General features: G+C 43.2%; 1 protein-coding gene across 1 annotated transcript in view; it reads right to left on the minus strand.

Annotated features, from left to right (window-relative positions):
* The window catches only part of LOC121292460 (protocadherin Fat 4), a 410,751-nt gene that overhangs the window by 24,574 nt on the left and 371,207 nt on the right, over positions 1–14,970 (minus strand). Inside the window, exon 13 of the mRNA XM_041214468.1 lies at positions 11,287–11,372. Within this exon, the coding sequence (XP_041070402.1) occupies positions 11,287–11,372 (86 nt within the window). The remainder of the gene's footprint in view (positions 1–11,286; positions 11,373–14,970) is intronic.

Below are 14,970 nucleotides of genomic sequence, written 5' to 3' on the forward strand. Positions count from 1 at the left end.
AGTGAGCTCCCTGAGTCAGCACTTTGCCTCAGGGAGATGTGCACTCTTTCACGCACATGCATGAAAGACTGCACTCTGACAGCTGGGGAATCCCCCCCTCCGCCCGCACAGGAAGTGCATAGTGCTTCCCGTCGGGCGACACCACTTAAAATGGCAGCGGTGCCCATTTCGGCGGTGGTGATCGGCTGCCCGCCCGCCGCTGAGCCGGTGGGGTCTGCCCGCCCATCAAGGGCAAAATTCTGCCCGTGGAGTTTTTTTCTTGTCTGCTAGTTTTCATTTGGCTGCAGTAGCTTGTAGTAACACTGGGAGATGGACAAATTCTAACATCACTTTGAGGTTCTAACATTTCACATATAGAAGCACAGTGGAAAATCAATGATAATGGATAAGAGGCTCCAGATAAAGTGGAGAAAAGATTTATTAGGATAACATTAGAACTGAGAGGCTATTCCTATTGTGAAAGATTAAACAGGCTGGGACTAGTTTCTTTGAAAAAGACAGGACCTTTAGAGCTCTTTAAGATGATGAAAGGGTTGAATAGGGAAACATAAACGCAGAGACAATGGCTCCACTTGCAAGGTACACCAAAATTAGAGCCCATAAAATAGTCACGAATAAATCCAATAAGGAGTTCAAGAGAAACTGATTTATTTACAGAGTGGTTAGAAATACTGGCATAAACAATGGCACTGATCTGTTGGGCCACACGGCCTGTTTCTGCGCTGTAAATAATATGTAGTGAAAGATTTTTACAATGTTATACACAGTGTCATTCAGCAAATAATATTGAAATATAATCACTTGGTATACAAACTCAGTGGCCCAGAGTGTGGCTGGATGACTATATGGTGCAGAAAATCATGAGTGACTGACAAAGTGGTTCCTTTGTAAATAATCACAAGCTGGTGTAGTTGTTTTTTATTTAGGACCTTAACATTGTGCTTGTTGAGATATAAGCTGCCTTGAGCAAAATAATTTTATTCATAAGAGCCTAATATTATGTCAGAGGAACAGGCATTGGCCATTTAGCCCATTCAGACCTGTTTTGCCATTAAAAGAGATCTTGACTGGTCTGTTATCTAACTTTGTACACCCACCTTTGTCCCATATCCCTTAATACCTGTGGCTAACAAAAATCAACCTCAGTTTTAAAACAAACTATTGATCTAGCATCAATTGCAGTTTGTGAAAAAGCATTCAAAACTTCTCTCAGCCTTTGCATGAAGAAGTGTTTTCTAATTTCACTCCTGAGGGGTCTGGCTCTAACTTTTACATTATTGTCCCTTGTCCTGGAATCCCCCAATACTGGAAAAAAGTTTCTCCCAATCTATCCTATTTGCACTTCTTAATTTCTTTACAAATTTGAATTGCAGAGAATACAGCCCCACTTTGTTTGATCTTCCCTCATAATTTAGCCCTTGGACACTAAGGGCAGAATTTAATGCCCTCCCCCTTGGTGGATTTAGTGGCAGAGGGGCATTTAATCAGGTGAGAGGGTGACAGCTGGGGACACTCTCCAACTTCTTGCCTCTGCCCTGATTAATTCTGTGGCAGAGGCCTTTCTGCCCCGCTGCCAATTGATGTCCACAATTGGGTAATTAATGTCCACGCAAGAGCCTCATCCCACCGCTGCTGATATTTACCCAGCAGTGGGTGAAGGGCTCACCATGCAGGAAGTGACAAGTGAAGCCCATCAGGGTTGCTTGAGGGCTCCTGGGAGGGGGAGAGGTCCCTCATTCAAAAGCACTCAATATCTGATCGAGGGACCACCATCAGGAAGGGAGGGGGCCCGCTTGGTGCCTGTGACCCCCTTCCCACCATCACTCACCTGTGGCCTGGGACCCAACAACGATCCAGGGCCTCAGGTTGGCTGGCAGTTCTTAGTGGGCTGAACTTACGCTCCTGGGGTCCTTGACTCCAGGGAAGGCCTGCCACTGTCTAGTTAAATGCCACTTAGTTCGGTGGGCCTTCCCTAAGAAAGGCAACACCTGGCTCTTTAGTCAGCAGGCGAGACAGCTATCACCTCCATTAAATACCATCCTAGGTTTCAGGTTGACTATGTGCTATTTCTCTTAAATTACATGCTACATAAAGTTGGGCTATTACCAATGCTTTTGATGAATCTTCCTTCAGGGATTCATGTACCGTGTAGGTGCCCTACAGTGCTTTGTCTAATAAACAGTGGCTGGAACTCTCAACTTAGGTGAGTGTGTTGTACACCCCGGCCAATTTTCCTCTCTACTGACTTCAACTGAAAAGCAAAACAAGCAGTGTGTATAACATCTGGCGGGTCTACATACCGCTAGCTCTGCAGCCCCAGAAAGTTGAAAGTTCTGCCCAGTATATTCTGTATAGAAAAAGAGCGTTTTAATTTCATGCCTAATGTAGCGTGTACAATGGTAATGGTACCAATCTCACAGGACGAGATAAGGCTCAATTTGTTGGAAGACAGCTATAAAACAATAAATTGGGCATTATTAGTAAAAGAGTAACCCTAGCCTGTAAGAGCAATCACCAAAATCTATGCCCCAAATGTGCTGAGACATTTTTAAGGTTAATCATGGCATGTTCCACGTGCAATGAAGCTGTCCTGGTGTGGAATGGGCCCCACCGCCAGCTGCTGTAAGTGAGGGCTGAATGATACCTGGAGCAGCAGCAAGGAACCAGCAGGAATACTGCTGCATCCGGCAGCTCTCCAGAAGCCTTCACACTATTCAGCCTTTTCTTTGCAGGTGCCTTGATTTGTGACTGCTATAAAAACAAAAAACTGCGGATGCTGGAAATCCAAAACAAAAACAGAATTACCTGGAAAAACTCAGCAGGTCTGGCAGCATCGGCGGAGAAAAGAGTTGACGTTTCGAGTCCTCATGACCCTTCAACAGGGTCTTTCTGTTGAAGGGTCATGAGGACTCGAAACGTTAACTCTTTTTTTTCTCTGCCGATGCTGCCAGACCTGCTGAGTTTTTCCAGGTAATTCTGTTTTTGTTTTGTGACTGCTATTCCAGCTATTGCTGTTAACATCCACCCCAGCAGAACAGGAGGAAGTGTGACCGTTAGGGTTCCAGCCCTGTGAATCCGTACACTGCAGCTTGATCTCCTACTTGTCCCTGGTGACTGTTGCCACTGGAACACAAACCCCAATGAGTTCACGTGGCTCCCACAGGCAGTGTGCTCCAACAGCATAGAAATAGCAATGAGGTTCACCCTTCAGAATGTGATCATTCATCGATGTGGGTGCAGTAGCTTATTAAATGCAATCCCAGGGTGGCACCATTTTCAGTTTGAGAACCTTTGCTCTAGAATAAACATATAACCAAAGAAATTTCACAGGCGATCTTCTCAATCTCTCTCCATTACTTTGGTGGCAAATTGGTGAAGCCAATGAAGAAATTATTTAAATGGCAGAAAGCAACCATTTGGTTTTCTCTGGGGGCAGGAAGGTTCTGCCGATTTCCTGATGAATTTACAATGTGAGATTAGCAGAACCCTGGGGATTTCCTGGTCAGTGGCTATTGAATTTTTGGCAGCAATTCAATCTGAGAATCCTGCTGGCCTTCATTTTCATGAACCATGTGATTAGGATGTTCAATTAAATTACTACATTGAATCTCACTGTTAACCATTACCTTTCATAAAATTTTTAAAAATCTGCTTTTTTCCTTAAATTTTTTGAATGGCGGAAATGCGGCTGCCTTAAATGTCCATTAACCAAATTTTAAGGGCAGAATTTTTACCTCGGCGGGCGGGCACATGCTTGACCCGCTCGAGCGTAAAATGACGTGCGTTGAGGTCAGGCGAGTATTCTGGTGTCAACACGCTGTTGCGCGATATTTGGTCGGCAGGCACGCGCGGGAATCGGCAGCGCGCCTGCCGACAATTAAAAGGCCTATTAAGCCCATTGAAAGATAATTAACTTAAGTTTTTTGCTGCCCGTACAACCTTATGGTTGGTGGGCAGGCAATAAGGCCAAGCGGCCTTTGCACTTATTAGGAAACCTCATCCACGGGCGGGACGTGGTTTCCAACATCAAATAAAAATAAAATAAAACATTTTACATTTCATTTATAACATGTCCCTGCTCATGCGACAGAGTCACATGAGGGGACATGTTTTATAACATTTTTAAAGTTTTTTTTTGCTGAAAACTGTGCAGCTCCCTGAGGCATCTCTGTGCCTCAGGGAGATTTTCAAGTGCGCACTTGCATGCATGTGCGAAGTTCACACTCACCCTCCTCCCCACTGACCGCACAGTCAGTGCTGAGCACTGTCGCTCGTGTTTCACGCTGGGTGGGCCTTAATTGGTGGTCCGGCCCCAATTGCAAGCCGCAGTCGCCTTCCTGACCCCTCTGGCGAGCCTGCTGACAAGGGCAAAATTCTGCCCCTAGGTTTCATTACCAAATTGGTACTTGTATGTGATATTCTAACTTGGACTGAAAAAAAAATCATGCATAAATAGGTTCCTATCATTTGATTAGAATTGTGAATATTCAGTGAAATAACAGCCAAAGGCAAAATTCAAATCTCATTTGCCAGCAGTTCTCATTCTGTCTAGATGACAATAGCTGCTGCACTTCAAAGTAATAGAAAAAGTGCTTTTTGTCCTTGAGAAAGAAATGCATTAGGCTTAATCTTGCTGGCAAAATAATGCTAATAATCTCTGGGAATGTACTATTCAATCCCTTTCCTGCAAGTAGAAATGCTTATCAAATATAACGTTCAAATTGTTTATCTTTCTTTTCTGTTCCTTTATTTCCGTCTCTCCTTATTTTTCTCTTTGTACTTGATTTAAATTTAATTCACCCACTCTACTTCACCCTCTTTCTCTGTTCTTCCTCCATCTCTTTATCCTCAAATCTCATTAAGGAGATAATCTGTTGGTCCCCTGATCACTAAGGCCCCAGATGCCCTGTTGCCCTCACCTCGCCAATGTCAGCTTGCAGTTCCAGCAAACTGCAGTGCAAAAATACTGAATTGAAGGATGCAGGCAAAAGTCTAATTATCGGCACATGCTGCAAACTGGGCTGTTCCAGAAAGATTTGACCTATTATGTCAGAACATTGGGAAAATAGATTGTTCCTCCCTCATAAAAATTATAAATGAACGAACTTGTATTTATAAAGTCTCCTTCACAACCTCAGGACCTAAAGAGCTTTACAGCCAATTAAATATTTTAGTTATTGTTGTAAAGTTGGAAACAACGCAGCCAATTTTCACACAACAAGGATCCAGAAACAGCAATTTGATAATGATCAGATAATCTGTTGGTTGAGGCATAAATATTGGCCAGGACACAGGGGGAACACTCCTTCTCTTCTTCGTAGTAGTGCCATTGAACTTTTAGATCCACCCAAGAAGGAAGACAGGGCCTCATCTTAAAGCCTTATCTAAAAGACAGCACTGCCAACAATGTTGCGCTCTCTCAGCACTACACTGAAGTAACTGCCTAGATTTTTCTGCTCAAGTCTCTGTAGCTGGACTTGACCTCATGATTTGCTGATGTAGAGGCAAGAGCCTTTTACAAGTGAGCTGCATATTAAAGGTTTACAAAGAGGCAAAGATATGTTAAACTACAATTAGCGATTTGTTTTGCAATTCTTTTTCTGTGGCTTTCAGAAATCATATTGTACCTTTAGAAGCGATATACCATACAGCTGAACTACAGGTGTGCAAAGAGTGAAATTGCTCCAGAGTCATGCTCAATTAACTCTCCAGGCAGCTTACCAATAGTAGTGTGAGCTGTATCCTAGAAAATTACACAGTGGAATGCACTTAACATATGATTCATTGAAACATAGCTTCATTTATTAACTATTTCTTAGCAAAGTAGGAAAAATTCAACTGCCAACGGTTCTGATAAAGCATCTCCAGACTGAAAGTTAACTTTTTTTTCGATGTTTGTAGATTTGTCACACATTGCTGGTGTTTACTGCTTTTATTTCACTATTCAGCCAACAGCTCAACACTAGCTCATGAAGTTGCCAAATATGTCACACTGTCTAACTGTTGTGTCAGCTATAAAGGGAGCGTGGGTTCTCCAGTCGCCCAAGGTGAACAAAGTAAACTCACAGCGCTTTAAACTATTATCAATTATTGTAAAGCGATGGGCTGCCTGGGCTTACTCATGAAGAAGGTCACTTCATTAAGGTACCAGAGAGCTGCTGGCACTCATGGAACCTCATACCAACATGGATCAGTATCTTCAGACAGTAATTGGAAAAAAAAAGCAAATGTAAATAATTATTTTTTAAAAATTCATTCACAGGATGTGGGCTTCACTGGCTGGGCCAGCATTTATTGACCATCCCTAGTTGCCCTTGAGAAGGTGGCAGTGAGCTGCCTTCTTGAACCGCTGCAGACCATGTGATGTAGGTACACCCACAGTGCTGTTAGGAAGGGAGTTCCAGAATTTTGACCCAGTGACAGTGAAGAAACGGCAAAATATTTCCAAGTCAGGATGATGAGTGACTTGGAAGTGAACTTCCAGGTGGTGGTGTTCCCATCTATCTGTTGTCCTTGTCCTTCTAGACGCTAAAGGTTGTGGGTTTGGAAGGTGCTGCCAAAGGAGCCTTGGTGAATTCCTGAAGTATGTTTTGTAGATGGTATACACTGTTGCTACTGTGCATCGGTGGTGGAGGGAGTGAATGTTTGTGGATGTGTTAACAATCAAGTGGGCTGTTTTGTCCTGGATGGTGTCAAGCTTTTTTGAGTGTTGTGGGAGCTGCACTCATCCCGACAAGTGGGGAGTATCCTATCACATTCCTGACTTGTGGCTTGTAGATGGTGGACAGGCTTTGGGGAGTCAGGAGATGAGTTACTAGTTGCACAATTCCTAGCCTCTGACCTGCTCTTGTAGCCACAGTATTTATACGGTTAGTCCAGTTCAGTTTCTGGTCAATGGTAACCCCCAGGATGTTCTTAGTGGGGGATTCAGTGATGGTATTGTAATTGAACATTAAATTGCAATGGTTGGATTCTCTCTTGTTGGAGATGGTCATTGCCTGACACTTGTGTGGCACAAATGTTACTTGCCACTTGTCAGCCCAAGCCTGGATATTGTCCAGGTCTTGCTGCATTTGGACATGGGCTGCTTCAGTATCTAAGGAGTCGTAAATGGTGCTGAACATTGTGCAATCATCTTTGAACATTCCCATTTCTGGCCTTTTATTGGAAGGAAGGTCATTGAAGAAGCAGCTGAAGATGGTTGAACAGAGGACACTACCCTGAGGAACCCCTCAGTGAAGTCCTGGAGCTGAGATGATTGACCTCCAACAATCACAACCATCTTCCTTTGTACTAGGTATGACTCCAACCAGTGGAGAGTTTTCCCCCTGATTCCCATTTACTCCAGTTTTGCTAGGGTTCCTTGATGCTGCACTCGGTCAAATGCAGCCTTGATATCAAAGGCAGTCATTCTCACCTCACCTCTCTTTTATCCATGTTTGAACCCAAGGCTGTAATGAGGTCAGGAGCTGAGTGGCCCTGGTGGAACCCAAACTCAACGTCAGTGAGCAGGTTATTGATAAGCAAGTGCCGCTTGAAAGCACTGTTGATGACCCCTTCCATTACTTTACTGATGATCGAAAGTAGACTGCTGGGGTGATGGGGCAGTAATTGACCAGGTTGGATTTGTCCTGCTTTTTGTGTACAAGACATACCTGGGCAATTTTGCACACAGCTGGATAGATGCCAGTGTTGTAGCTATACTGGAACAGCTTGGCTAGGGGTGTGGCAAGTTCTGGAGCACAAGTCTTCAGTACTATTGCCGGAAAATTGGCAGGGCCCGTTGCCTTTGAAGTATCCAGTGCCTTCAGCCATTGCTTGATATCATGTGAAATGAATCGAACTGGCTGAAGACTGGCATCTGTGATACTGGGGACCTCTGGTGGAAGCCGAGATGGATCATCCACTCGGCACTTCTGGTTGAAGATTGTAACAAACGTTTCTGCCTTATCTTTTGCACTGATGTGCTGGGCTCCTCCATCATTGAGGATGGGGATATTTGTGGAGCCTCCTCCTCAAGTGTGTTGTTTAATTGTCCACCACCATTCACAATTGGGTGTGGCAGGACTGCAGAGCTGTCTGAAGGCAAGATTCACTGAAATTGGCAAAGGAAGAATTAAATGCTAATGATGTAGATGAGAAATTATTGCTGGCGTCAGATTCAGTTAGGTCCAATGCAATAAAAATATTTGGATAGAAGCACTGCAGCAAGAACAGGTCTTTGCAGTAACACAAATGCACCAAAAAAAACTAGGTGTCTTCATAATAGAGCAACCCTGAAATATTTTGTAGTCATTGGACTTTGTAGTAGTTAATTTTGTTGTTATTGTTAATTGTTTTAATCCAAGCCATTGCTGCCTATCTGCAGACTTGCACCAAATCTTGTTCACCTAGCATCTCAGGGCTCACTGACCTGCATTGGCTCTTGGTTCCCGAAAACTTCGACTTTGAGATTGTCATCCTAGTGTCCAAATCCTCCATGGCCTCAGTCCTCCCTAACTCAGTACCTCTTCCAGTCCTACAACCCTCTGAGAATCTTCAGCCTCTTGTGCATTGCCAACTTCCTTGTTCCACCATTTGGTGCCTCTAGCCTTCATCAAATTCTGATATTCCCTCCCTAAAGCTCTTTCAGTGCCTTCACTTCTCTCTCCTTTGTAAAATTTACCTCTTTGGCCAAACTTTTGATCACCTGTCCTAATGGCTCCCTCTTTCGCTAGGTGCCAATTGTTTTGCCTCACTGCTTTCCTATGAAGTGTCTTGGCACACTGAAAAGCATTATCTAAATGCAAACTGTTGTTTGTTGCATCTCTGCAAAGTTCTTTATTTTCAAAAAGCACACTAGGTGTTACTTATGTGCTTTTTGCCTCAATCTTGTACATTTTTAGCTAGTAGCAACATAAACGGCTGTATGAATAATTCAGATGGTAGCAAATTGGATAAATGGTTTTAGATACAGGTGTTTAATGACAATCTAATACCATTTATGTTGTTGACATAGTACTCAGGAAATAAAATCTGGCTGGAGGTGGCCTTCTGCTCCTCATCTGAGAGAAAGACCCACCTCAGAGACTTCTGACAAAGCTGATAGGGTAGCAGCTCTTTAGGCCCAGCAGTACCATCAGGAACAGTGGCCACTACTGGGTCTAAGTGTCAGGAGCCCCAAGACCAAGTAAGTGCAGAGGTCTGGTGATGGGGACTGAAGGAGTGGCCCTTGGGAGTGGGGTGGTGGTAGATGATAGTGGGTTTGAATGAAAAAGTCAGGAAGGTAGAGAGCATCTCGCAGGGGGTAGGGATGGGGGAGGTGGCAATTGGGAAACGGAGCCCGTCAGGAAGGAGCTCCCCCCCCCCTTTCCAGCCTGAGGCCCAAGCCTAAAAATTATGGCCGGTCAGGAAGTGTGTCTTTCCTCGCCATTAATTGATCACTTAAGGGCCTCAATTGAGGCGGATTGAGGCCCTTGGCAACACCTGTCCCCCATTAAATTTCAGACAGGTCAGGGTAGGTGGCATGTAGGCTAGCCAAGGAATATTACGGGCCTTCCTGCCTACAAACTCGGCATAGGGGCCTGTAAAATTCTGCCCTAAGCATTTCAGGTCATTAAGTGCAACACACATAGGTCTGGTTGTAATAGACAACTCTCGTGGGACCTGTCACCTGTCTAAATTGCTACACCTGTCTAGCAATGTGTCTCAAAGCTGATCCCTTCATGGCAACGTATCACATTTCTAATTCCCACACTCTCAAAATATTCATCAGCCTGATCTCTGAATGACATAGCTGAGTTACTATCAATTAGTGATCAGTTGGAGGCAGTTTTATGTTATAAGCATGGGTCTACTAGGAACAATATTTTGACTGTCCAATGTCATTTGATTTAAAACTCTCAACAGCTGTCAGAAAAAGGAGAGTTTTGATCCCATCAAACTGAACTGGATGTAAACCTAGGTCTCACATCATAACGAGCCAGCAGGAAAATGTACTTGCAGCTTTCCAGATAATGTGACAGTCTGCCTATTGTGGGAAAGTAAATGTTTACCCTCACTTTCCAGTGGTATTCTAAATGTTTTTTCTCCTGTAAAGAAGTTCCCAGATTACAGATGAAATTAGTTTTTAAATGTATTATAAAATAACATTAAAAAATATGGTTGTACTCTGCGCGATTCTCAAGAGCCTAAGGAGGAACGAGCAATTACTTTATTCACTCCAACTGCTGTGTCATGAGCACTAATTCCCACGGAGCTAAACATACCTACAAGCTAAACATACAAGTGTACTGACCTGATAGCCAGACTTTAATACCTGCAGCCACCCCTAACCCCCACCCCTCCAGCCCCATCTGGAATAGGCAGCAAAGAGTTGGGCGAGGGTTTAAAATCCTAAAAATTGAGGCCTCATTTCCAAGACTTCGCATTTTCAGCCACTGTAATATTGATGAGAGTATCAGGTCTTGGATGAGGTTACCACCGAAAAGCAGACCAGGGTTACTTAAGATTCAAAGGTTGTAGCCCAATGATGTCACTGGCACCGCAACGTAGTTTTGAGGCCTATACAGAAGGGAATCCTATGCTGTGTGTTGCCTAGCAACAGCAAAAATGCAGAATGGGGCAGCTGACCAGAAGGAGGCCAGGTAAGTTTTTAAATTTTTCCTGGCTTTGAACTCCTTGTGGGCCTGGGAGGAGCAGGAATGTTCATCTCATGCCCCTTAAGGGATTCTTGGGTCTCATGAACTATCCAAACTTTAGGGACTCCTCAGCGTCGGTATCCAATGAGCTTCAGGAATTTCCCAGCATCGGCATCCCCACCATCTCTCATAAAGAGGAAACCCTGATATTCCTCCATGTTCAATCAAGAGGAAATGCTGGTCTGCCCCTCTCAATGCAATGCGAAGGAATTCCCTCCATCCACTGACAGCTGAGTCTCTAGCTGCGGTCTTCTGCCTCCATAATCTGAACCTCACCATTGGCCTGTGATTCAATCTGGTCATGTGAGACTCTGCACACATTTATTCAAATGAGGCAGTGCTGTTCAGATAGGGCATTTATATCCCCGACCTTGCTGAGTTTGTCACCCATTATCAAGCTCCCCTGTACCCTTCTGGTCCCTGAGAAACTGTGGCCAATATCTCTGTTACAGACACAGTAGCCAATACTGGATGAGTAGAGAAGTTTTGTAAGTAATGCTGAGAGAACAATGGTTACATGGCTAGCCACAGGTCCCTGCAACTTCATCTTGTGTTCTGACAAGAAGAATGGTCTGACCTTTCAGGGGACTGCAAGAGAAATTCTTACCAGTCAGTTGCTGATGTCAAACTGGTCGCTGTGCAGTAACCGGTTTCCTGATCTTCAGAACATGAGTCCACTGTTAGAGATGCCACCTAGGCAAAAAAAAAAGTCATGTGGTTTAGCCTTATGTAGCTTGACAATGTCCGTAACCATTTCCCATAGAAGCCATTCCGGAAGTTTTGATGTTTGCAATGCAAAAAAGCCTAAATTGCCTTGAACTTTCATAAAATTTCTAGTTAATTGTGCATGGAAAATTTGAAACAATAGGAGTGAAAGTGGTCTGTGCTAGCAATGCAAAACAGGCTCCTAGCAAAATAGCACATGATGAAAATTCTGTCTGTTGTAAAATGCAATGCTGATTCACTATAAGCCCATTTCACAGAACTATTAAAGGCCAATCCCAACCCCAATTAATTTCAGTAAGTCAAACCATTGCTTGTAGTTACATTTTAAAAATTACATGTATTCAGATGTGTGAAAAACATGTAAAGGAACAGCCTTCTGTTTAGCTTTATAACCGATATAAAAATACTAAAATTATAAGTATTATAAAATCTGTGTTTAAGTATTATTTCTAAAATAATGAATGGTGAGAAGGGAGTGTTACTCAGCTGAAATAGAAACTGGTGACACTGAAAAAGTATAACTTTAACAGTTTCTTAATGCCGCTAAATAAAATTTCAACCCTCATAGTATTTATGATTTTATACTGCAGTGCATAACTCTGGGGCTGGGATTTTCTGGGTTGCCAAATGTTCCATCCTGACGCAACAGGTCCTGCCACCCAGGCCCAGGTTTTGTCACAGTAGCTGTGCCATTTTTAAATAAAAATGTTTTTTGACACTTATATCCTGATTATTTTTGTATCTCTTTAAGGATTACTAGAACTGGTGCAGATTTGATTCCATGTTGTAATATTGTCAATGTTAAATAATATCATCCTCTGATTGAGAAACTGGAATAGTTCTCTTTGGCCAGTAAATACATAACTTTCTGAAAATAAAACCTACTCCCAACACTGCACATTTGGGACCTACTGACTATAAAGTCACGAAGGTCATCTGGTTCAATCTAAGCGGCCTATCCCGTTCTGGCAAAGAACATACTGTGTGCTGAAGATTTAATTGAAATCAGCTGGTCTTTGCTTCAAGAAAATTCTATACGACTGAAGCTTTTAGATGTGTTTGTTTGGCATTTAAAGAATTGTATAAACAGTGAAAACTATTAAAACGACAGCTTTATGTTATTTATAGATCACAAAAATTTTTTACGTTTAAAACTGATTTCTCTCAGCACTTATAATAGAAAGCTGTTTAAGTTCCCTGTGCAATCCCTACAATTTATTTCCTATTACATACCATGTGCTGACATATTTTGTTAGCTCAAACAAGCCTGCATACTGAATAACAGACATTCTATTATTGTAACTGTTTTTTACACTCTGAATTTCTTTTAATTCTTTCAGCACAAGAACATATTAAGTGTTCTCTAACTAAGATGGAGTGATGTTAATGTCACCTTGAGTGACAGCCTGCTCCTGATGTAGGGCTTCAGCAGTGTAAAGTCAAGTTTGCTGTGAAGGTTCAATAGCTTTTAGTACATTTGTCTCTTCAAGTCTATTGTGTGCTTTCTGCTAAATATATGAAAGCAGACTTTCAAAACCATACAGATAGCGTAAGAAGCTGAAATTCATCTTGTGGCATATGATGAATAGATCATTGGTGAAGTATTTGGTTAACTATGAGGCAAGCTTTATGTAGTAGAAAGCTATGAATAAGAACATGCTTGGTTCAGTTAGCCAGCTTCTTTTTGGAGAAGGGGAGAGAGGACAGCTGGCTTAGTTTTACTATATTTGGAATAAGCGAGTCAGGATGAACAAAGATATTCACCCCGCTTAGTTCAGTTTGTTATCCATCTCAAATTTATGAAGCATATTTTATGGCGGAAGTCCTGCCTGCTGAGAGCTGCTGACCAATCAGAGGCAAGCAACTCTACTGAATGGCAGCACCATGGGGGAGGTGGTGGCTGCTGCTGTTAGGACAGTCGCCCAAGGCCCAGTATTGTTGCTGGATCCCAGGCCACAGGTGAGTGACAGTGGAATGAGGGTTATGGGGGAGGGGGTTCAGCAGCGAGGGCAGGGAGGTAGTTCTCAGCAGTCCCCTCCATTGCTGATGCCAGGTCCCTCGATCAGGCACTTAGCATCTTTAAACATGTGACTCCTGCTGGAAGCATGCAAGCAATTCTGCAATGCGAGCCCCACTGCACCTCGTCACCCCCATCCCCTCACAAAGCTAGGTTATAGGAACATAAAATTTGGGATCAGGAGTAGGCCATTCAGCTCTTTGAGCCTGCTTGACCATTCGATGTGATTATGGCTGATCTGGTTAAGTGAGCATGAATTGCAGATCTAATAAGGGTGGAGGCATTGGGATCCCTCATGCCATTCTCCCCCCTCCCCACAATTAAATTCCCTCCTGCCACCAAACTCAGCATGGGGGAGGGCATTAAATTCCGTCCTCAAACTATTCCCCTAGCCCACAGTTCCACAGTTACATCGTGGTCTTTTTCCCGACCAACCCTATTTAATAATATACATCCATTTTGTAATCACAGCTCGTACTTATAGCATTAGTATGCACATTACCTAATAATTCTAAATATTCAATTGGCAAATCATCTGCTTAGTTACTGTCTCTCACAATCTCTTTGAATTTTAGACCTTTTCTCTGTATACCCTGACTCCCACACAACTTGATACTGTGTGGAAACGTAGGTGTTCTACTTTTAAATCTGGCAAAAGTCCCAACATTGATCTCAGAGATGGTTAGTTACAGTTGTCCAACTAAAATGAATACCTTTGATTGCTTGTTTTGTTTCTCATTATCTGACCACTTTACTGTCTAGTTTACAATTTCCTTCTTATCCTAGAAGTATTTGCCTTAATTATAAGATTCCTCATTAACTGCTGTCTAAAAAGCAAGATCTAAAGTATCCAGCACATAAGTCTCATACAGGAGAAGCACCAGGCATAAGTAAAAATTAGGTGCCAAACTGGTGAAGCTACATCACAGGACAACTTGCATGCTAAACAGTGGAAGCAGCATGCGGCAGACAGAGCTAAGGAATTCCACAGCCAATGGATCAGATCAAAGTTCTCCTGTCCTGCCACATCCAGTCATGAATGGTCCTGGGAAATTAAACAACTAATGGGAGGAAACGGCTCCAGAAATATCCTCATCCTCAATGCTGGGGGAACCTAGCACGTCAGTACAAAAGACAAGGCTGAAACATTGGCAACCAACTTCAGCCAGAAGCACAGATCCATCTCAGCTTCCTCCTTAGGTCCCCAACATTACAGATGCCAGTGTTCAGACAATTCGATTCACTCCTAGTGATATCAAGAAACAGCTGAAGGCACTGGATACAGCAAAGGCTGTGGCCACAGACAAAATCCCAGCAATAGTCTTCCTAGCCCAGCTGTTCTGGTACAGCTACCACACTGGCATCCACCCAACAATGTGGAAAATTACCCAGGTAGGTCCTGTCCACAAAAAGCAGGACAAACCCAATCTAGCCAATTATTGCTCCATCAGTCTATTCAAGATGGAAGGTGTCATTGACAGTGCTATCAAGTGGCACTTACTCAACAATAACCTACTCACCAATGCTCAGTTTGGGTTCCACCAGGAC

The sequence above is a fragment of the Carcharodon carcharias genome, chromosome 1 (assembly GCF_017639515.1).
Source record: "Carcharodon carcharias isolate sCarCar2 chromosome 1, sCarCar2.pri, whole genome shotgun sequence".
Taxonomy (NCBI): Eukaryota; Metazoa; Chordata; class Chondrichthyes; order Lamniformes; family Lamnidae; genus Carcharodon; species Carcharodon carcharias.